Source organism: Venturia canescens, chromosome 1 (assembly GCF_019457755.1).
Source record: "Venturia canescens isolate UGA chromosome 1, ASM1945775v1, whole genome shotgun sequence".
In the NCBI taxonomy this organism is placed as follows: Eukaryota; Metazoa; Arthropoda; class Insecta; order Hymenoptera; family Ichneumonidae; genus Venturia; species Venturia canescens.
The window spans coordinates 6,321,640-6,346,351 of record NC_057421.1 but is presented as its reverse complement, the minus strand read 5'-3'; the positions used below and the strand labels follow the sequence as shown (position 1 = coordinate 6,346,351).

The window sequence follows — 24,712 nt, the reverse complement described above, 5'->3', positions numbered from 1 at the left end:
GCAATTTATCGCGCCCGAGGCACGAAGCCCTGCGCGCAAAATAATATTTTCGTTGAGCACGATTGTTGTGTAACGCGAGAAGCGCCGTTGCCCTCACGGAGGGAACGTCTGCGACGAAAATTCTCGAGAGCGAATTTCAAGACCGTCGTAACGATGGGAGGGAGCAGTTTAAAAAAAACTTTGACAGCGTCGCAGTCGTTGCACTCGCAAAAAAAAACGGTCTCGTCGCCGATAGAGAATAAAAAAGGGATGCACGTGTTCCGGTGGAAGAAAATATATCTGAAAATGTTTGCAAATGTAATTGAGCAATGGGAGAGACCGGGGCGCCTCGATACCGCTCGTCCATAGCGCTATTTGCTCGAAGCCCATAAATCAATGCGCACAATAGCGATAATAAAAAAAGAGCGTATTTAAAACCACCAAAATATAAATGAGGCATATTTCTAGCGAGGTATTTGGGGTGCGCGGGTTTAACTTATGCGCGATGAGAGAGCATCGGGATTGGATTTTTCGAAATTTCCAATAGGCTCGCTCGGCTTGCGGTATTCCATAATAAAATGAATGCACTTTGGCAACGATTCTGTACAGAGCACCGTTAAATAGTACATTCCGAAGGGATGAAGAGGCCGATGAAACTGTTGAAATGCATCATGACCGTTGGTGTAGAGGAATTCGAGGTCGATTCGTCGTAACGCTCGTTAAAATTGGGGGCCCATTTGAGAGTGGCATCGCTGGTCAGTTGCGAAAGAAAATCGCGCAAAGAAGAGCCGTGAAAATTGTGAGAAAGGGCGAGGGCGAATGGAAATGCGTGAATGAGTAAATAAATTATTAAGGTCGTATGCGGCCCGGGCCGGTGGACGATGCCTCCAGAGGAGGAGGAGGAGGAGGAGGGTGCGGTTGTTTAATTAGGGGTGGGGGTGCGGGGGCTCGCGGGAAGCAGATCAGTTTAGTGACTTGTCTTGTGTTGATGTTGCAGGTTCAAAAGCCTGGCACATGCGGCTGACCTTTGACCGGGTGCCAGGCGGCTGCAACCTTCACAGGTGCAAGCTGTGCGGCAAGGTCGTGACGCACATCAGGAACCACTACCACGTCCACTTCCCCGGCAGGTTTGAGTGTCCTCTGTGTCGTGCCACCTACACTCGTAGCGACAATCTTCGTACGCACTTTAAATTCAAACATCCCGAGGCAAGAAAGATCGATCTGAACGATTTCATGGCCGGTTCGTTGGCCCTATCCGCGACAAATAACGACACGATGAACACGCTCTCATAAGCTAGCGTGCGTGCGTGCGTGCAGCGCGCGCGCGCTACCAACGTTAATAATATTAATATTCATTATTATAACAGAAACAACAACAACAACCACAACAACCACAACAACAACAACAACAACAATTATAATAGCGATACGGCGGCGATAGCTATCGCCGACTATGACGATATTACGAAGAATAGTGACGTACCGCAACATCGTATCGGACCGTTCGATTCATCCGCGACTACGGAACAGCTTCGGTACTCCGTATTTTTCAACCACTTGTTCTCAACTCACCAAATCTCGTAGATTCAATCGTCTCCGTTCTACTCTAACGCGACATCGACACTGTTTAGATCGACGACAAACAAACAAACAAACAACAATAATAACAACGACGACACACGACGAATATTACTCAGAGACGAGCGAACGGTAGGAGGAAAGAAACTTTCAAAAACGTACGTCATGCGTACACACGGGCCAAGCTGAATTGCGGATTGGTAGAACTCTACGAGGCTCTTCCAACTGCGCGCGCGAATCGATACGAGAATGCGTCTGCTGCGTCTCACGTATTTTCATAAGTTCTTCTCTCATCAATGTGTGCGTGACGGTCTGCGAGTAGCTCTGCCAACGGAAATGGCTGCGTTGCGCATCGTGTCAAAATATTAACCCTTTTACACATTTTTCTGTCAAATTTGTCGAGTCACTATCGAATACTAATGATTTGCTATGATACATATGCTTAAGAGAATGTGCAACGACAGGGCTATGCTCCAGCTGAGTCACGCAACTCGCACTCAGGATTGAGAATTATTCTCGTAACGCGTCGTCCTGTACACAGTGACCAAATCGTGCTGAGGGATCGAGGAAGAGAGAGAGAGAGAGAGAGAAACAGTCGCGTGGGCAAGAATGACACGTCCAGAGCCGGTACGGTTCTAGCGATAATATCGATAGTCACGGGCTCGCCCGTGTAAAGCGAGAATTTGGAGATTTTAAAAGCGATCATTTGTTCACTCGTTCGGCGATGAGATCGCGACGAGGCCGCCGCCGGCCGGGACTTTATTTAGACTAAACAAGAGAGTTACGAAGGAAAGAATAATGGAAAAGAGATTATCTCGATACTAAGGTAATGGGGAAGCCTCGAGAACGCGAAGGAACGCCGCGCGCGTTCCACTCGTCGTGCGCACTTCAAAAGCTCGAGGTGTTTATTAAATAATGGTGCTTTTTCGCTCTCGAAATATCGGAGCGCGTTGTAATGGGAATAATAAGAGATGAAAATTTAGATGAAATTAATGCATCAAAGTGGGAGCAAACGTGGTGCCAATATCTCCCGTATCTAGTTCGCTATTGAATGGCGTCGGTCGATTTCAGCCGAATATTAATTAAACTAATAATTATTGAATAATTACGATTTAACGAATTGGAGAGCAAGAGAACGAGAGAATGAGAGAGAGAGAGAGAGAGAGAGAGAAAACGAGCGAGCGAGAGAGTGAAATAGAAGCAAAATTTTAAGGCGGGAGTTGAAACTTTTCATTCGATATACAGGGTGAGGCAGTGAACTTGTTGAAAGTGTATAGTTGGATCTTCATATTAGATTATAAATTGTATTAACATTCTTCAAGAATCATTAATAGCAATATCAATCAATTTTTTCATTAATAGATACTTAACAACAGCCACAAAACTACATCAACAACAACAACAAGCACTTTTAAGCTCGATTATTGTTGCGCGCATTCTAAATCTATTGACATTCGAGAAAACACGAAAAAGCGAGGAGAAACAAAAAAAAACAAAAAACAAAAAACAAAATGAGCGAAACAATAAAGCGTATAAAACACTACGAAAGTTATTACGACTTCACGACACTGAGACGTTACGGGGGGACAGACCGATACTCGCGCTACGAACCAACGTGGGCTTCACTTGCAAAGGAGAAGCCCAAAATCCACGTGTGCTTTGGGTGCGTACGAAATAGTCGAATGCTTTGAGAGATTTTCGGGAGCCGATACGAAATAAACAGCCACGTACACGTACACGGACACACAAATTACATACTCTCATACCAAATGTACGATCGATTTACAACGAATTTTCTATCCTATTCAACGTTTGTAAAGATAAAACACAGATATATAGGGTGAACAGTTATAGAACCATATTCAGGGGATCTTTGGGAATTTATTATTTGTTGTTTATTTTTATCTTTTATTTGCCGTTTTCTTATGTTTTTATCATTATTATTTTATTATTAATATTATTATTATTATTATTATTATTACAAATATTATGAAGGATTTCGTCATTTTAAAACGGTGCACACACAGGCGCCTCGCAGCTCTGATACTAAGACGACACTTGACCATTTGAGAGGGGCGAGAGAGGAGGAGGGACTCGAAAGAGAGATGAGCACGTTTTGTTGTTTTTATAGAGCAGCGTCGTTTGCGATCTGCGCAATTTAACCGATAAAAGTGAACGTTGCACGTCGCTTTTCCGCTGTGCAAAAACGCTGAATAAAATAGTGGAAAATTGGGGAGAGAGAGACATTCCACGATTCGGGACTTAACGCGTATAGGGCAATGGCGAATAAGGATTATCTTCTTTGTCGGATCATTTATACAACTATATATTTTATAAATTACAATATTGTTATTCTATGCCACATACAATGGTTGGATATTTAGTTACGTTTAAAGCATACACACACACACACACACAGACACACACACAGAGGCAGACACTCGTACCAGAGGAAACATGAGATTCGATAAACCGGACGATCCCGACGAGCGTGTCCCTGCGCGTTTGAGCGTTCGATTTCATTGCAGTCCATTTGTTCGATTAGCATCTACTTTTCCCCACTTTTTTCTTCTTTCCTTTTCTTCGTTTTTCTCCCCTTCCGTTACACCCTCGTTGCATATTCCAATGGCGTTCCAACTCTAAACACCAGCGCGACACGAATTTTATGAAAAAATAATCGAACAGGGACGATGCTGAAGGGGAAAACGAAAGGATAAAGATTTTCTCACGGATACGAGCGAGCGACACGGAATTTGCTAACACGAATAAAAACACACAGAGAGACACGTACGAAACACTAAAATCAAGTCCGCTAGATGTTCAGAGAGCCAAACCGTTGAAAACATGTGATCATTATTGATATTATAATCGATCTATCTCTCTCTTTTTTTTATTTTTTCGTTTTTTTTTTTTTTTTCAATCGCTTCGTTATTTTTATTCCCCTTCTCCGATCGGGGGGGGCCAAGTTCCAAGGGGAAAATCGTCAATTCGAATAACACAGCGACTAAACGAAACCACACGAGATAACAATATTAGCGGGGGCACTTTGCATGGTTAAAAGCTGAATGGGCGGGAAGGGCGGGGGGAGGGGGGGGGGGGGGGGAGAAGAAAAAACACAAAAAAAAACGACAAAAACACAATACCTACATTATTTAATAATATTTAATTCAGAGGAAAAAAGCAAACATTAATATATTACGCAAATTATTATGAATAATAATATATTGGATAATTTATTTGATTTTATTTTATTTTTTTTTTTTTGTTTTACCGTTTTATGATTTTATATAATATATACAATATGTTATTTACTGTTCAACGTGATTTATTGACCGAAAACCGTTGTGCGCGCAGTACACCGATAAACGAGGAGAAGAAAAAACAAATATATGAGAAAAAAAAATTATTATTTATTTATCATCCATGGAAAATATACACACATTTATTGTAGTGCGTGTGTGTATATAAAATATATTATTTGTATCGAATGTCAAGGTGCATCGCAGGCCTAAGGCCCCGCTGAACGAAATATTATAACGATTATTATTATTATTATTATTATTGCTATTATTGCTATTATTATTATTATTATTGATATTGATATGATTATTATAATTATCATTATATTAATAATTATTGTTATTGTTATTAATTTGGTATAACATTTATCTTCGCATGGACGGCGACTGTCCGTCCTCTACTTCATCGTCCTTGGGGTTTATTTTTATTTTGACGATCCCGTAAGCCTACGCGTCACTATTATTCCGGAAAGGTAATGTGCATTTCTTCCCTTCCATTTTCCGTTTCTGTACCGCGTTCGTTTCCTCTTCCCCTCTCGTTCTGTCCTCTCTGTTTTTATTTCCGTCTCTCTCTCTCTCTCTCTCTCTCGCTCTTCTGTTTCTTCTTCTCTTTCTCTCTCCCTCTGATCGTACCAAATAGCACCGTCGTGATTTCTTCTGTTTTTATTTTTCCGTTCTACTATATACGCATCGCTTTACTCCCGCGTCTCATAAACACGTGCACAAAAAAAACACAGCCACACGCACCAAGGCACACAGACACGGAGTCATTTTTTGTTTTACGAGAAATACTTGAAAGAAGGGACCGCGGGGGGGGGGGGGGGGTGGCTGGCAGGTTTAACAGACATGGGAAAAATAAAAGGATACAAGTCCGCGGGGAAAATTGAGGAGAAAAAATGCTATAGAGAGTGGTCAAGGGGAGAGGAATCTCTGGTTCTCGCCCCTGGGCTGTGCAATGCATCGGGAACGATGCGTAGATCATGTGCATGATAGATATACCCAGAAAGTGACACGACGCCAAGGGATAGTACACGAACCGTTATATGACGATTAATATCAACGTCAAAGCGCGGGAAGTTCGGTTCACCGTCACCGGGTTCATAGGCAGGGATGAGAGAGGGTGGTCGCCTGGATAAAGGGTTTTTGAGATGCATTTGGCTCAATATTGCCTAACGTTATATATACCGAAACGGTAGTAGCATCCCGAGCACTTTCAATTTCTGGAATTGTCCGCAAAACGCGCTCGCTCGGTTGATCGACGACCGCGAAACGTTCGCCTCCCCCCCGCCCGCCGTGCCCACCTCTTCGCCTCTTACCAAAGCAAATCCTCGCACACACCGTCAAACGTTCCGCGTTATATCGCCTTTTGGACATGCATCAGCAGGCGGGGCTCGAACGGGATGGAAAAAGAGGGCGAATGCGGTACACACGTCCGGTCGACGTCGGTCGCAGTGGCTTCACGACCCTCCTTCTCCGTTTCCCTCCTGCTATTTGATCCTCGGGGGATAATCGACTTTCTCGGCTAAAACACGACAGATGAAAAGCCTCTGCATTGAACAACCGTCATATATCCTCCCTTATCGACTTCCAAGTACTGACGGAATTTCAATTTCGATCTGTTATCGAGAAACACTGATTTGGCCCATTGCGCCCGATCCTCCTCGCTGTTTTCGTTAATTACTTTTTTTTTTTTTTTTTTTTTTTTTTTTTTTTTTTTTTATTATTATTATTATTATTATTTCTTATCGGCTCCGTACGTACGTACGACTCGTCAAATTTTTGAGGCTCAAATTATTTTCTGTTCTTATCCATTATTCAATTACAATCATTTTGATCGCGGGGAGCTGTCGGTACATCGGAAATGATTGGAGGAACGACCGGAAATGGAAAAATTCGGATTTCTCGATCCTTTTTAGAGTACTGAAGAAATTGAGTTGAGAAGAAAAATAAATATTTCTCCATCGTGTCGTCTGCACTCTCGTCGTTGTAAAAGCCCGCTTCAAAACCCCCCAAATTTCACGCTTCTCGAAATCCTTCCCAGCAACGAAAATTTCTCACTTATTCATCCCCCGGTAAAGTAGTTCCGCACTGTTCGTGTGACACGAAAGACTAAAAAGTATCGCACAAGATAAGCAATTGCTGAAACGTACACAGTTTTTTCGAAACTCAAACCGCCTCGGCTGAACCCACTTGACTCGGGCCCTTGAAGCCACTCGTAGTTCGTCGAAAATCAACACGCTCTGCCCGAGCGTGTTCGCAGGCTTCGACCGTTATTCACGGAATTTACAACGCAGAATTTTCCTTCCAACTTCATCCACAAAGTTTCAAAAATGGAAATAAAAATACACACACTCGAACAATCATTTTCACCAACATCCGAACCAACCGATCAACGCTGATTTTTGAGGTTATTTTTTCCAAGAACACTTTACACATACCACGAAACCGTCGATACACACACCGCGAAAAGTTCGAAAGTAACGGAAAACAAAGGAAATAAATATCCCAAAAACAAGCCATTCGTTGTTGAGGCAAGCTGCCAGCTCGATTCGAAGAAAACTCTCGAATAACATTTTTGAAAAACAAAAACATACTTCTACTACTACAACTACTACTTGTACTTCTTACTACCACTACTATTTACTATTACTAATACTACCGCTACTATTGCTACGACTACTACTCCAATTACGACTACTAATACCACTACTACTACTATAACTATTACAATATAGGTATTTATATATTTACAAGCGCGTGGTGTGGAGTGGAAAATTGTGATATAATAGATTGGTGCTAACACCTTATTGAAAATGAGAAGAATTTAAAGAATCGATAATAAAAGATAATTTAAAAGAAAACGAAAAAAAGGGGGGGGGGAAGAGAGAGGAGGAGGAAAAACAAATGGGAAATAAACGAATCGTGCAATATATTGCGATAGTAACGGAGCGGGGAGGTTATCATTCAACGGTCACGTTGAGTTTACCTTTTTTAATAAATACCCTTTTTTAATCTTCGTGCAGCTTCGTTGTGATGTATGATTATAAGGCCATCTTGGGATTGATGTGAGAAGTGTGAGAAGCGTGTGAAAAAAATATGGTTGAGAGAGAGAGAGAGTGAGAGTGAGCGGAGAGAGCGGTGTGTGTAGACAAGGACGACGAACAGAAGTGGCGAGCGGGAGCGCGACGTGTTTCATTTGAGTGTGAAAGACAAAAAATCAGGCGCTCGCGTCCGCCTCAACTGCCAAGAAGTTTGGCGCGAGAGCAGGGGGCGGGGTTAACGCGTCGTGACAAGAGCAGCGTAAGCACGAGAGGAGGGGGGGAGGTCGAAGTAGCGTAGACTTCAGCGCGGAGGAAAAGAAAGGAGGAGCCGGGGGGAGCGGTAGAGCAAAGGAGAAGAGAAAGAGAAAACAATGAGAGAGTTAAGAGACGAGCGGTCGATGTGATACGCGTGGTGGCGGAGCTAGTAACGCGCTAAATTTGCCGAGAATGAAAACTATGGCTGTGCAAGAGAACATTACGAGTGTATTTAACATAGGCGTAGGTGTTACCTAGGGATATAGGCTTAGCTGAATATGTAGGGAATAAATAAAAAAAAGAGCACGTGATTGGCGTTTCGGTTCGAATGCTCGTGTCGCAGCGCATCTCCTTTGTTCCGACCAAGCGACGAAGCTCGATCCCCGAATTCCACCCCCCACTTCCACCTCCTTCCGTTGAGTGACAGCCGCACCCCGCTCCCTCTGTACATTGTTCAACTAGAAAACAAATGAGACACACGAAAACGAGGAAAAAATTAATAAAACAAAAAAACGATAAAAATTAAACAGCGAGAAAAAAATAATACTATTATTAATATCTCTTTATATATAATAGGGTATACAAATTACAATTAATTACGAATATATATGTATATACACACACACTTAAACGTGAAGACACAAAATACACGCGCGTACATACACACTCGACACACAACCAATATATATATACATATATGTATATATCTGTCTTTAAAATATGTATATATACATATATAAATAACTACATATATATGCATATATATTTAAGAAATCAACAAATTTCTTATATCCTTTTTTTCTGGGGGAAAAAAATGCTGTGTATGTAATAACAATCGTGAGGGATTATTCCTGCGATAATTAGTGTGTTCTATTTAAAAAAAAAAAAATAAAAAAAAAAAAACAAGGTTTTAACACTGAGTGACAAAAGGATTATCAAGGGGCACAACTCGTCTGTGAAAAAGATTTTTGGGCGAGGGAACGCGAAAGCCTGTATAGATTGAGGGACAAAGGTCGTGCAGGGTTCACGAAGCCGCAACTGTCAGACTGAGTAACTTAAAACAAACAAAATTATAAACACATTCAAGCGAGCCCTCGCACTTTAATATTGCGCTCGCGAAAATGCTGAGGGGGCGCCCCTTTCGTTACTGTAATATAATTCTAATAGCATTATGTACTGCACGACCGATGCATTTTCGCTTGAGTGCGAAGCCAAGTCGTAGCCTGAGAGATATTTGAAAAACAATAATATATATGTATATATACAAATATATACATGTGTATATATATATGCGTGTGTTACGTAATGTTTCCGATCCTTTAACCACAAATCGAAATTTTTCTCGTACAATCTACCCGTTCCAATATTTCTCCTCGTTATGTTCCGTGTACAAGTACGTCAATCCACGAATATTTTGGCACGATAGAGTTTTCATTATCGTCGGATAATTTATAATTTTACCGTTTTATCTCTGTTCCGGGCTCCTCCCACCTTCGGCTTACTCGCTCTTTTGTTCGGTTATGCTCGTTCGAACGGAGAATTTTTCGCTATCGTGTCGTGGTTTTATTTTATTTTATAAATGTTTATCATTTCTCGATGCTCCTCGTTCAGAGCTTTGGGAAATAAAAAAAACTTCGGTAAATAAAGGTTTTTAAAGTATAGTACTAATTCGCTAGTGGAGAATTGCAAATTTTTATGAAATTCATGTTTTCAGTTTTTTGGTTATGATGCCGGGCCGCGATTTTTCGGTTGTTTCTATTCCGCTGCGCCCTCTGCTGTGTTTTCTCGTCGCTCCCTCTAACCGTCCGCCTTCCCGCCCTGCCTCCCCACTCCCCCTCGCACACGGAGACATCTCGAAACGGTTTTATTTGTTTTTTATCATTTGCTCTTTTCTCGATTGGCCGGTTTCTCAACGACGCAGTTTACTTACGGGAAAAAATGTTCCGCGGCTTTTACACTCCCCGAGAAGCGCTTCTTCGGGGAAACAATCCCTCAAGGTGGCTACCGCAGCGCCACGTCGCCGCGGCATTATACATAAACATTACTACGAACTGCTGTATATATACATATGTATGTCTCAAATATATATATGTGTATATAGAATAATAAACAAAAACGCTACATTTATACTACAATAAAAAAGGTTGAGAGAGAAAAATCATGTCGAGGAATGGTTGAAAGAAAACGAAAAAATTATCTCAACGGTTATCACTAAATTCAGAAAAATAAATAAGCACATAAAAAATCTTTTTATTACCTACTGTGGAGGATGAACGTTTTCACGATAATTGCGTTCAAACGTACGTAACGTAGCATCGACTTTGTAAGGAAGTTGTACTGTTTAATGAAATCCCAAAGTTTGCCGTCGTCGTTGTTTGCCTCGACCATGCCGTTCGTTATTTCGCTCGAAAAAACGCCAAATAATATGCACACGGGCAGATCCATTGCTCTGCGACCGCGAGCCTGCATGAGCGATTCGGCTGCTTACTTAACCTATAAAAGTACCTTATTAAAAATACGATCCGACGAATTTGAAGGTGGAACGAGGAAATCTGGTGGCCGTCAGAAATTTTGGAATTTAAATAAAACCCGTTTTCACTGGGAATCGTAGCTTGAATGGGCAGCATTTCTCTCATTCAATCTTGTATTTTCGAGTAACCTCGCGATATTCCGTTAAAATAGAGCCATTTGAGAAAATTTTCCTCCAGATAAAAGAAAAATGTATTTTTTCAAAGCTTCTGCAACCTTCACGATTCCTTTCTCTCGAGTTCAAATCGAAAAGGTCGTTTTTGTCCTTCATAACCTCCAATTTTGAAAAAGTTCGACAGCCAAATCACCGATCCATGTCCGCAGCCCGCGTTCAGTAATGAATCCGCCCATCATATGCATATGCAAACACATATATAAGTGCACACGAAATAGGAGACGCATGCGCGTGCGAAAAACACGCGATTTATTCGACATTAGTAATCGAGTCGAGGACCACAATCGTAGAGCGAGAAAAATGGTACGGTGGGGGTGATCGGTGGAACGACGACTACGAAAAACGAGGGGGGGGAATCGAATAGACACAACGGCAAAGTCGATGCCGAACGCAACCGTGAATCGTTTTAGAATAATTAGATTTAATAACATGATGAAAACAAAAACCATGTATAATTCCTTGGCTCCAAGCGTACAATAGGCACACAACTTTCTGACCACGTGCAGCAGCAGGTTAACGAGAGAATGCGATAGAAAATATAGATAAACTTAATTGAAAAGATGAGAGAAGAAGAGCAGAAAAAAGGAAACATGAAAATGTGAAAAACTGAAAATCATTAACGGAGGAAAGTTAGATAAATGATAACGACAATTTATATTAAAAAAATATGAAAAAAGAAGAAAAAAAAAAAGCGAAAAAAAAAACAACAAAAAAGGGAAAAATTAACCCGTGTTTTATAACATGCGAGACAGAAGCAAGAGTTATTCTTATTACCTTTATCGTTATACACGATTACTCTCATCCTTATGAATTTATTCTAACGTAAACGGAAAAAAAGTCTTATGTTACATTGCATTGTTATAAACATCTTTAATTATAGTGTAGATAATACGAATGATAATTATGATGCGGATCATAAAAAGAAAGAAAAAACCAACAACAAGAAAACGGATTTAATCACATGTGCATTTAATGTATTTCATACTAATTTTTTGATTAAACATAACTGTGTGTTAACCGATCGTACGAATTTCTTTTTTTCCAGATACTCTTACGACATTATCATATGTGTACATAAATATGTGGATTAATCTAAAATATAGAGGTGTGCGAAGAGCGAAAGCCAGAACGAAAATTGAAATTATGACGGGATTGCAATTGCAGGGGTATCGCAGCTTTTTTCTTACTTTTTGTTGTTTCACGTTGTTCCAGGCGTCTTGTTTTCGTGACGAAGGCGAGGTGACCGTACGCGACCGTTTCCCCCATCCTTGCCAACTTCCCCACGCTGTTTTCTCTATACTTTTCATTCCCTATTCTCCCGTTGCTTACCATTATTTTTCACTTTTATTATTATTTTGTTTTCTTTCAAGTATCTCTAACGATATTTCCTCGATATGTCACTAAAAATCATGTTTTTTAAAGAACGCGTCAAATACGATTTGTTAACGAGCCCCGGAAGGCCCATTTTGACTCGGGGAAAGCTCGATTGCACGCAACCGCAATAAAAAATGGCTCGCAACAAGTGGGGGCTTGCAGAGTAAATTGACCGTGCACACGAATACGTGCTGCGTGCCTGTGTTGTGTAGCGAGTGCGAGGGTATGTTTGCACGAGCGTATGTGTCGCGACGAACCAAGCCGCTTCGGAAATATCAAGCGCCACTACTAGGCGGCAGCACCGGCACGTGCCACTACCGCCACAAATCCACGATCGATTTAACGAGCGTCTACTGTCTCCGGTAATCGTTCGACCGGCTTTTCTACGCACGTGATGATGTCTCCAAACGAATAAAGTGCGAATGGTGATGCAAAGAATTTATTGGAAAATCACAGTTTATCGTTTCGGGGAAATAATATCAAGACGGTTTGCGAATTGCATAAAGTGACTTACGAGTTATCGAAAATTCCTCGAACCCTAACCTGCAAATAATTTAACGCATTATTCCATTTTCGTTGAATCACGTATACGCATCTGCATGCACATCAGACATTTTCATACTCGTTTTTACGAGCTGAATTTCGTTCATTTCTCGACGAAATCCAAACACGATCGATGCCCAAGAAACAATTGCCAAAGCTAGGAAAAACTACGAAGAGCTCAATAGTTTTTTAATCACATTTTATTACGCAGCTTGTTGACGAAAGTTTAGGGAAAACACATTAAACAAATGTCAATACAGAGACGGCGCATGACTCGTCGTCCGTGCGTTTGAAATCGAAAGCCAAATACCCATTTCCGCGACACTATCGAAAATCCGCGATTTCCGCAAGTTGATTGGTACCGATTGTCGAAACGCGTTTTCTCGATGCCACACAGCTGGAGGAGCGGGAAAAGCTTGCCGAATTATTGCACGTCCGTTGATCGAATTGAATGAGTGCTTTGTGAGGTGAAATTGATTTTTTTTGGACTGAGTGAGAGAGAGAGAGGAGAAGGGAAACCCACGAAACTGGTGAAAATAGGTATGAGACGGAAATTTTTGGAAATGAGTGAAGAAAAATAGTCAAACAAAAACATGAAAGAGAAAATCAATAAAATCTCGTGTCTGAAAGGCGCCCGCAAAATCGGAGCTGATCGCTGGCGTGGCTTGCTGACTCTGTGGTTTCTGTTGTTGCAGAGCTGAAAAATTGGCGGATATCACAGATATTTGAGAGACAGAATAACATGGACGAGAGGAGACGTTGCTCGTTGTGCGGTAAGGTCGTGACAAACGTACGGAATCACTATTACGTGCATTTTCCGGGCAAGTACGCCTGTCCGCTGTGCCCGGCTGTCTATACACGAAGCGACACACTCCTAACGCACACGCGGACCAAGCACGCCCATGTTCAATAGCGTACGGGATTCTACCGTCCTTATTACGGTGTCATCTAGCTCACTCTCATTCATTTGCCAAATTTATCGTTTTTCATATAAATATATATATATATATTTCAAGAGACGCGGCAGCGGCTCAGCGCCAACTATATAAACACACACTTATATATTTATATATAGTTAAATATGTATTTTTTCGTTCCTCGTCATTCGTCGAGTCGCGCGATTCTGCCAATCCTACACACAACGCGTTTCTCACTCGCGGATTCGATATATCATTATTATTTTTGTTATTATTATTATTATTATTCATTTATTCCACTGTATTGGCGGGCGCATCTTACGACGGCTATTTTTACCGAGTACTGTTCGACTTTCCAAATAATGTTTATTACGATAGTGATAATTATTATTGTTATTATCATGGTTCTTCTCGTAACGTCGTAGCAAAGACGCGATTGTCATTCTTTGCAAAGCCTGCAAAACCGATCGTTCGATTCCGAAGGAACGTTTGAGTCACCGAAACGAAAAGTGTCGGGGAGAAAGATTGTCTCGGAAGGTCGAAATAAAAAATGTTCACGAATTGGAAAAAACATGGATCACGTAACGACGAAAACGATTTTTTTTAAATACACATCAACGGAATTACGAGACTTTTATATTAATAGGATTTTCGTATTCACTGTTATTTCCATTTGATTTTTTCTTGTCTTTGTCAAATCTTCGTTATCGAATGCAGCGTTGTCAAGTTCCTTTCCAAGGCACTCTATCCAATCTCCTCAACTCCTTTTTCCAACTCACGACATTGCGTCCAGAGAAAAGGAGGTTAAACTCCGTGTGTGACTGTACAGGATCGGGTGAAGCCGAAACCGAACCCCCCCCGCGCGAGGTGGCGCTAGTGACGCTCGTGGAAACACTTTGTAAATTCGCCTGTGTTTGACAGCTCCCACTCCGATTGAGCTGACACTTATTTTACATATTTGCATTTGTACCATTTTATGCCGCTGATACTAGCGCCACCACTGCCGGGGGGACGCCGTGGAACTTCACCCGAACTACTGAGCTCAAAATCCTTCCCTCCAGAAGTAGTGCTTCGCACACCTTCGGTCTCCCTTCCTCCGGTCCGTATCGCGTCACTGCGTTATAACCTACAAAATATGTATTCACATTTCACTGTTACGATTTATATCCCATAATACGATGTTAATCCGTTGACGAAGAACTCACGTTCCATCCGCAAAGAAAAAAGAAAAGAAGATTAACTTTGTGAAGAAATTATCGAAGATTCCTCGATTCCGTCGTCACAACGAGACACGTCGTTGCGTCTTTTTATTTTCATGTTTTATGTGTGTTGTTACGCGAAGGAAGTTGATCTATTGTTACGACGAATTTGCTGTGTAAATACCTTTTGTTTTCCAACGATTCTATTATCTCTGGGTGCGCACTGGTGCGGTATGTGTGTGCGCGCGCGTTAACGCGTATGTGTATGGAGCTGAAAATTGCGGCGTGCGTTATTCTCATCAGCAATAAACTTTCTAATTAGTGCCTTCGAAATTTTCATCCCAATTGTTAGAGCAAATGAATTGTAACGAACAAACGAGTTATCATAATCATATCTGACACGAAGAGTCTTAACGATGGCAGTGTGCAACTCCATGGAATAGTTTAACAATTTGCGCTTTATCGTTTCTTCGTGTTTGAGGGTCTGTTGTCACATTCTAGAAAATTGTGCACAAGCTTTTCACCGACATTTATTTTTCTGACAGTTTACTTTGGCAGCCTTGAAAACGAGTGCAAACGGAATTTGTCCATTTCGTTTTATCAGGCGACGGCACACTTCTCAACACATCGACACCACTCGAAACCCTTTTGCCGCCGTACACGACAAAGAGAGCGTGAATATTTTTATTCCAAGGTAAATATCATCTCGTTAATTATTGGCTCGAAATCGTCGCACGGTATCATTCGACGAGGGTACGAGCGCCATTTTCTGCCACGAGTTGACATAATTCGGCAAATTTGCATCCGGTTGAGAGTTCGACTTTTTTTAATACACGCTACGTACATTATTTTCTGCAATGTTTGCTTCGAACGTTCGCTTCGAGATCGGAATTCAATTCAAAGAATCGCATGAGCACTCGCTTCATCACGTTCCTACTGTTAACCTCCAAATTTGTTGTTTCACAGTTTTCATCTGTGAAATAATCTTTGTAATGAGACATCGCTGCGTAATCGGCCATTATTACTGGTGAGCCAAACCGATCGAACATCGCACTTTCGGAGCAAACATGAAAAAAAAAAAAATCTCAATTTCCGAAGTCGCGGGAGCCACTTTGGACTGTGTCCTTAAAACTTTTTTTCCCTCGGTACAATGCCAACGGTTTAATATCAATTCTTCCACGGCCGTAGGATTTTGGAGGACCGTGTCGTTTGGCCGCGGTATGACCGACCTGTCAACGGGGGGGGTCTAAAGTCGATTTCACTTTTCGAACGCCATTTTATAAAGGCGAAAACATTGCAATAATTAGTATTATCGTGTATTGGCGTGTCGAGATCAACTTCGAAAGGGCTGTCTGCGATGTTTAAGGATCGTATTCCAAGTTCGAAATAAATATGTGCAAAAAGCAAGCGCCGGCCGCTTGAAACTGTCGAACTTTCAGTGATCGTATCCAATGTCGAAGGGTTCACGGCGGGCTCCAACGATAGTCCGTTTGTAACTTTAAAATTTGAAGAAAAAGTTGACGACGAAGCTACAGTTGCGATGTGGAATTGTGTTCGAAATAAGAAGAAAATGTGAAAGTGTCAAAACTCCGAATGTGTGGTTAAAACTACGATCAAAGTGACGCGAGAGAAATCAGAGCTTTTTGCACACATTTATTGTCGCTCGTCTACCTTTTGTTCACAGTATGTACCCGTCAACGCGTTTGCTGATATTCTTGTTAAAAAGCTCCCCATTGTATGTAAATAAACAGACACACTCACACACATACACGGACGTAGAGAAAGGACGTGAACTTATCATCACGCCTTTGTTTGGGAATTAGCGATAAATTGTAAAATAAGGATTCATCCTCGCCCTTCCATTATAATATTACTTTGTGCCCCATGTATCTCTCATAAACCATAAACTAAATGTACTTTCGCCGAATGCCAAAGAGGATAACAAGAAGAAAAAAACATTCGTTTATGTGATAAAAACAATCGGATACGTAACGTGTTCTCATTCCACGAAAGAATTGTATGCACTCGCGGAATTAATCCTGATTAAAAATGTTGCGAAACCAGCGGAAATGTGGGCGATAACAAGAGAATGAAGCCCGAGCAACGATTATATTTTACAGAGGCTCTAAAAATATGTTTTTGTGTGCGTGCAATGCGTGCTTGTGTTCCGTGTGTGTATAATATACGTATGAAGCAAATTTGCATAAACCGTGTAATATAAATATTCATATATTGTATACACACATACATCGATCCATTCATTAAACGATTTTCATCACTTCCTCGTCTGATCTGTCTGTTGAGAAATAACTGAAGCCATTTTGTACCTCCAAACGCGGTTAGTCAACAACGAAACCACGTTCCACTGAACCATAAACCACGGACATCTCGCCAGAGATCGTGACTGTACCCGAATTGCGGAAAATCATTCTGTGCTCATGAAACTCTTGAACATTCTTTGATGAATCTTTTTTTTTAAGTTTCACGAAAAATCGGTTATTATTTTTATTGAGTTTTTTTGCTTGCCTGGAAAAAGAAGTCAAATCAGATACGCACCCGAAACGGTTTATAGCTAATTTGACTACCGCAGTGATCGCGGCCCTGCCGGCTCAATATGTCGGCCCCCGTCGAAGAAAGATTCCTTGAAACAGTGGTGTATATGCTCGTCTCGCTCACTCTCGTGTCGCTCATACAGTCGCAACTCTCTTCGTTCTTACCAATCGTACCAAATCAAACAAGTTAAAACCAACTGCTGGACGCCAACAGTTCCGGTATTCGTAGAACGTGTGTGATTTAACCCTTACGACTGTCACTGATTTTTGTCAACGACGATCGTGCTGCATTCTTTCTTTGTTACACACGGGGACATTTTGCACCGCCAAACCCCGTTTTTTGCTCAGCCCCAAACTAATTTCACCGAATATAAATATCAATGTACTTGTCCCGAGACTCTGCCGAGTCTCTTGACCGCGCAAATAAGTCGAGAACGGCCACATTTTCCGCCATCTTCATAACCCAACTTTCTCGTATTCTCCTTGTTTCACTTTTTATTTCGACACAACGCGATGTAAATGCTCTCTCTCCACCCAAAATTCATCGAATAACTCTCCCTTCTTTTTCTCCCCTTCTCACTTGTCAACCAAGTATCCATTCTGTATCGATTGAATTTTTCAAAATTCTTCCCGAGCGCCATCTGTGAACATATTTGACAGTTTTCAGCGAGCACCACGCCGAAAAATTGGCTGGCTGTTCTAAAAAAAAATATTTTCTCCATTGAAACTTCGAGTCCATAAAAACTGAACGATCTCCGATTCTTACGCCTCATACCCAATTAATCTATTCGTCAAAATGGATAATCGTTCGCCATTGCTTCCGCTCTCATCCCCACCCTTGCACACGCACTCGCGCGCGCTACATGACACACGAAGGCCGCGGGGCTTTTGACTATAATTGATCGCTGCACCGGACAGTCTGAGCCGTCGTCGGTGATGTGTTCGAAGGCTGAGCAAATTATCCTGTTGCGATGGGCCGTTGAGCGTCACGAGTGATGAGATTGCGCCAGGCATTGTTGTGCCGAATGTATGTTGATGTGTCTCATCTTGTAAATGTGTATTACGCGACTTTCCCGTTTGACGAGTTTGACGTTACCGTTTTTTTTATTTAGAATCATCACTTTGAATTTCACCTTTTCAGTGGAGCTTTTCATCTCTATAAATATACATATTTGTGTCGATAAAGTTTTATTTCAATATCGTATTTTTTTTCATATTTTCTAACCTAATTTATCCTCCGGTCTGCAGTCAACCGGAATGGACATCGATCTGCTCATGGCTCATTATTTTTTGTTTTCTATATATACAGTCGAACCAGTCCTTTCCGATAAAATTGCAATAATGTTTTAACGAATGTACAACGGCACGAGACTCCCGATCAGACAGCGTCCACTCGGAGGGAGCTTAATATATTTCTTCGAAAATAGTCGAAAGAAATTTTCGAAACAAGTAGAAAAGCGATGGCTCCTGTAAAGAGTCTCTGGCAGCGACGTCATAAATGTACTTGTCACTACCGCGACTCTAGATAAGCAAATTGTGTACGAAAAACTTCAATGGCCTGCATAGACTCATGGAGCGGAGAATTTTCAATAACGTATTACGAAAAAACAAATATTACTCGTTAAAAGTGGGGTGCAGCACGTTGTAAAATATGGTCGTAAAGTTTACGAAATTTGTTGACGTCGCGTGATTTTTTTTTCATGCATAAGCAATAAAAATAATGACAGTTCATGAAGAGAATGTGACACAAAGAATCGAATTTTAAGTGCCTAAAGTATGAAATTTGAAGACAAGAGTTGCCGAAACTTGTGCATTTCTCTGTATTTTTCAGGCTCCGGGTTCAATCGCTGAACTGGATTCGTATATTTCGGGGAATTAGTCAATAACGAAAACAGTACTCGGAACTCCGGACTTTAACTTGTTTTAGTTCGCAGCTCGAAGTTCCTGGTCGCAGGATAACCTCAAAATATAGTTTGATAAATAAAACGCAGTGGAAAGAATGACGAAAGAAATTTCGTGTGAACGCCTCGATGCACAAGTTCTTTATTTTCAACTTTACATACGCCTCGTTTGCATTTCGTGCACAAAGGGACGGTGCGGGTTGACCGTTGAAAAACAACTTCCGAGTTATTCCGAGTTTGTACGAAGACTCGTGTCCGTAACCTCTAACGCGCGGATGTAGGGCGACTGTCTTTCGTCGCTTGATTTTTGTCCTCGCATTGACGCGGTTGAAGAAAAAATCTTGACAGAGGCAAGAAATGAGCTTTTGATGAAAAAAAAGTTTAAAAAAATAGAGAAAAAAACGTATAGCTGGAAATATATAACGCGCGAGTAAAAGTGCCGGAAAAATCTCGAAACACGTTAGAGCATGAAGGCTTTGGGTTTGCAGGTTCGATGCCAAATGTTCCGGTCGGGCTCTCATATCACGAGATGTTCGCTGTGTCGCTTGGCAGTCCGGCACTTTGGAGATGCCGCGCTTGCGGTAAACAGGTGACCAATCGTTGGCACCACTTCCACATTCACACCGCTCAACGATCACTCTGCCCTTACTGTCCGGCGACATACAGCAGAATCGACACTCTGCGATCTCACATACGCACCAAGCACAGGGAGCATCTCTTCGCCAAGGGTTCATTGTAGAGGATGGCGATCCTCGGTAACATGCGCCGTCGTCTTCTCGACGGGCTGATGCACTCTAACGCCGTCTAAAATTCAAATGTTCTATCACTTGATACGAAACAGTTGGAGAAGAAGAACGTACGAAAGAAAAAATCAAAACCGTCGATGTTCAACGATCGAACCGTCTCGCCTTCTTACCGCTATTCGAGGCGAATTATTCCGCGAGCTAAACCCACGCACATCCGCGCGCGCACTTGCACACGCGACACACAAATGTTACTTCAGTTCAGCACTAGGGAGAAAAAAAAACCACAAAACAACCAAAAGTGTATCTTCCGCCTCGGAATAACGGCGTGCCCTGTTGTACATTGGTGCTAATCCCAACCCACGAATCCTCACGTGTTCCTTGTGCGAAACGACTCGGTCGTCCATAACCTAGCATCACGATGTTTTCGTATGGTGACTTTTTTTTTCTCGTGTTTCTCATGATTCTTCGGGACCTTCTGTGACGCGTCGAATTGACAAACGTTGGCTGTGCTAAAAGTTGTGTGCTTTCTTTATTCACATGGGACACGAGACATCAAGTTCATTCGAAATAATGTTTTTGTCGCGAGAGCTAAGTAGACGGAGAGACGGAGGATCGGTAGAATTAGAACGTTGAAGTTTTGGCGCGGAGACAGGCTCCGCGAACGTGAACCTGATTTGTACCGGCCAACGAGTGCAAATACCGAGGATGCGTCGAATTGTTGTGAACTGTATTATTAGTGTTGTTACATTAGTGTTTACGTATACTATAGAAACGATACACCGCCCATTACTTAGGCACGTTAGGTTACGTTACGAATCGTGCGCGCTCATTATTTCGAACACCAAAAACCGTTGCACGTATTTAGTTGGCAATTCTGCCGATCGCCGCGCCATATACGTTCGTGAAATTGTGATGTCTATTTTTATTTTTATTTCGTCGAGTTTTCGATGTTTTTTTTACGTTACTCGACGCGTTTATTTGTTTCATCCCTTTCGTATGGACATATCGAAGAATCTACCAATTTTCAATGCACTTTTGGCTCACTTTTTTCCGTCACTTTTTACACTCACGCAAATCACCCGCGCCGCAATAAACGTAACGAACGTAACTCGAAATTATTCCAACGAGTGTCAAGTCGATAATCAAATTGAAATTTATGCAGTTCGATAATATTTTGAAAATCTCGTTACACGTTCGTGTCAACTTTCACGAAATCGTTTTATTTCGATTTAATCCGCCCCGAAAATTGGTAGACTCGCGTATGTTCGTATTTACATATCCCAAAAGAGACTTTAAGAATTTGACGTATGTTAGTTCTTCCGAGTTGCGTCATGACCATTTTGGAGGCCCTACGAACCATGAAACTTCCTAGAGGGCACCTTCGTCTATGAATTTAAAAGAAAGTTTTATTTCGCGTTAATCACGCTCGAACTGTCATTATAGGTTCTCGTTGTTTTTTGATAGTGTATTATCTAGTGTGAAACAAAACGCCGTGTAAATATCCATGTACATTTACGGATTTTAAACGATACTATTCGAAAGAGGAATATCGCATGAATTTCAACGATATACAGGTTTCCTAGTCATTATAGGGAGTCTAAACGATTCTACCAAAGGTTTTACTCGGAGTAATAAGCTAATCGATTGCGTTTACTTAAAAACAATGAGATTTTATGTATTCTCTCTTGAATGCATTAACGAGAATATTTATAGCTATTTAAAATAGATGTTTAAATACTTCGAAGGAAATAAGACACGAGAGTCGTTTCGAGACTCTGCCCTCTTCCTCTGATGACCGAATTAATCAACATGTAGGTATATATTAAAATATGCCTATTTTTATAATAAAACAAATAAAAAGAAAAAAAATCATCGCCAGTATGTAAATAAAAGTGGTGTCAAAATTCGTCGTTGTCCGGTCTCTTGAAGTGAGCTTTTATTGTTTTTTGTTTTCGAAGATCGCACTGCTTCGATGCTTCCATCGAAGTTTCATAGGTTATCGGGTTAGAAAATCGTTGAGACTGACTTCCACTTTCACACGTTTAAGACACCACACAACACACGTGCACGCATCGATATGAAATAAATTGACAAAAGTGTCTCAACTGTTTTCTTAGGAACAGTCCAAAACGCGTCAAACGAACGTCTACGCACTGCCCCCGCCCCCCCCCCCCCCCCCCCCCGCGCAAAATGTTTTATGCCTGATCAAAGCGCCATCTGCAACTCGAAATTCATGGCGTCACACTTATTTTTTTACCCTGATGCGTGGAATTCTCTACCGATAACCAATGAAAGCGATTACCAGTTCGATCCACCCTCGATGCACTTCGAAGTGCGCCCTTTTACGCCCGATGAATGAACGCGTAAGTGCCAAAGTGTCAATCTTACGTATTCTCGTCGATATTCGTAATGACAGTTTACTTTTGAGGTTAGAAATTTTTGTGCAGTCCATCCAGTCCAGATGATTTCAGTCGCTTATTTCGTTTAGAGTTTTATCAAATAATTCATTGCGTGACTAATGTAAATAGTAGATACAATTTTGGACTCGATCTACTTGTTTCTGCTGTAAGGGTTGTGCTATTACGAGTCGCGACTCTTTGAATTTGGTGCGTGCCTTTCGTATTCCGTCACACTCTTCCATTTCCGTGTTCGGTTTAACCTCTCCAATCATTTTTTCTCTTCCTTTATAATGTGAACGTTCTCATCGAATTCTGAACAGTTGAAAAAAACAAGAGTGGGAAACGTAATGAATTTGTACATTTTCTAACCTAATAATTTTTGTTAAAATTTAAGAGGAAAAATTTTGTGACGTTCGAAGTTATCGGAGTTGATATTTTACTGAATCAATCGTTAAAGAGCACTCAAAACTTAACAAAACAAAAATTTGTAGTTTCAAAAATTTGAAATAGCGAGCTTTTCAAACTCTTCGAGTTTTCAAGTTTTTATAGTTTCTATCAAGAGACTCGGTTCATTTATTTGCCGGAAAATTGTGGGGACGTTCTTTACTTTCTGACTGTCGACGAAATTCATATCGATGCCCGGAACTGTCAATATTCTCGGACATTGACTCAAGAACACCGATTTGGTTAGGGTTTTCTATTCGATAAATTAGTTGACCGAAAGAATTAATATTTAACCAAATAATTTCGTCCAGACGATAAATTTTCAAAGTTTACAAAAGAACTTGGTACAACACCGAAACGAAATTTCGTTGCAATGATCAAAAATTTGGGCCCAGAAACAAAGAAATTGGTCGGACAAGTGAACGAAATATTTTATCACATTTTGATTTACGGTGTTGAACGATGATCGCGAGGGCTCTTCTGTGCTTTTTCCAAAGCATATTATTTCAAGACTGATTAAGTAAGAGTATGAAAAGGATTTTTTGTTGGGAAGACACTCGTCATGACGCACTTAAAATTGAGTCACAATCGACCATTTACTGAATTTTTCTAACTCAATTTAAATAATCATTTTTCAACCATTCGATGCTACTCGCGTTCGAATATTTCTCCACAACGCACACGAACAAACCGAGCACATAGAGTTTATTAAATTCTAACCAAAGTTGCCATGTTAATTAGCTGCGTCATTCCGGAATTCACGAGTGCGACTGGTCGGAGAAATGCTGATGAAAAGATCGCATATGCGCGCGGAGAACCGCGCTCCCTCTTTCTCGAGGCTTTTTCGACAAAATGAGTTATACACGGTTGTTTACCAAAGTTCCGAAATAAAGCTTCCCATTAGCGGAGCGTCACGGAACATGGAAAGCTTCTCATCGTGCAACAAAACGCCATAATTTTGCAAATTCTAACACATACTACTCGCAGCGCGCACTAATAAGATACTGTTTACTCTCGTCAGAGCGGCGCCACAGTAAACAGATTCGAAAGTGACACCTAGCGTTGAAACGCTGAAATTGTGTAAACTCAAAAATAACGGAGTTCGAACAAGCAGCCACCATTTTTATTCTCAAACTAAAGCAGAGCGAAAGTTTTATTTTTCGTCGAATGTCATAACAAACCACTCGACTCTTTGGACCAAAATACTCTTCGTGTAATTAAATTGCGGATAATAAATACTGTAATAAGTAACAATGTGCTAGAGCATTTCAATCCGTCGAAATCGAATTTCTCCATCAATACATGTCGATTGTTATAATTGTGTGTAAATGTATACAATAAACTGTAACCCCGTGGCACGACAGCTTTGATCGAGAACTGCTCGAGAACGAGGCGCCAAAAGTTTCTCATTTTTTGAGTGATATCTTCCGACGAATATATCCGACAACCCTTTCGCGAAATCCTGTCTCCACATTGTCTGTAAAAAAAGTATTTTTTCGAAGCGATTACTCTGGCATGAAAAAATGATCATTTTCGACGTAAAGTTAGAAAAAAATGTTCATGGAACAAGTTTGATTCTGCTGGACCAATATATGGTGGATTCTACTGCTCTATTTGTCGAATTAACTCGGTCAATTGACACTTCACAAAAAAAAGTCAAATCCGCTTCGTTACTGTCTAACCGAATGGATTTTGTTCGATGAACATTTTTTTTTCAGTGTGACGATTTTGATCCATAATTCGTTGGACGTGATGCCACGGTTCTTTTTCCAACCGGCTCA

General features: G+C 41.1%; 1 protein-coding gene across 10 annotated transcripts in view; it reads left to right on the top strand.

The window, feature by feature from the left end:
• The window catches only part of fru (fruitless), a 56,951-nt gene extending 32,657 nt beyond the window's left edge, over nucleotides 1–24,294 (top strand). For 2 of the 10 annotated variants that reach the window (XM_043433063.1, XM_043433072.1), the window contains one exon: nucleotides 19,831–24,294. In XM_043433063.1, the coding sequence (XP_043288998.1) occupies nucleotides 19,831–20,081 (251 nt within the window). In that variant the 3' untranslated portion in view covers nucleotides 20,082–24,294. The other 8 variants (XM_043433056.1, XM_043433068.1, XM_043433061.1 and 5 more) reach the window with 6 other exon arrangements.
• The last annotated feature ends 418 nt before the right edge of the window (nucleotides 24,295–24,712 follow it).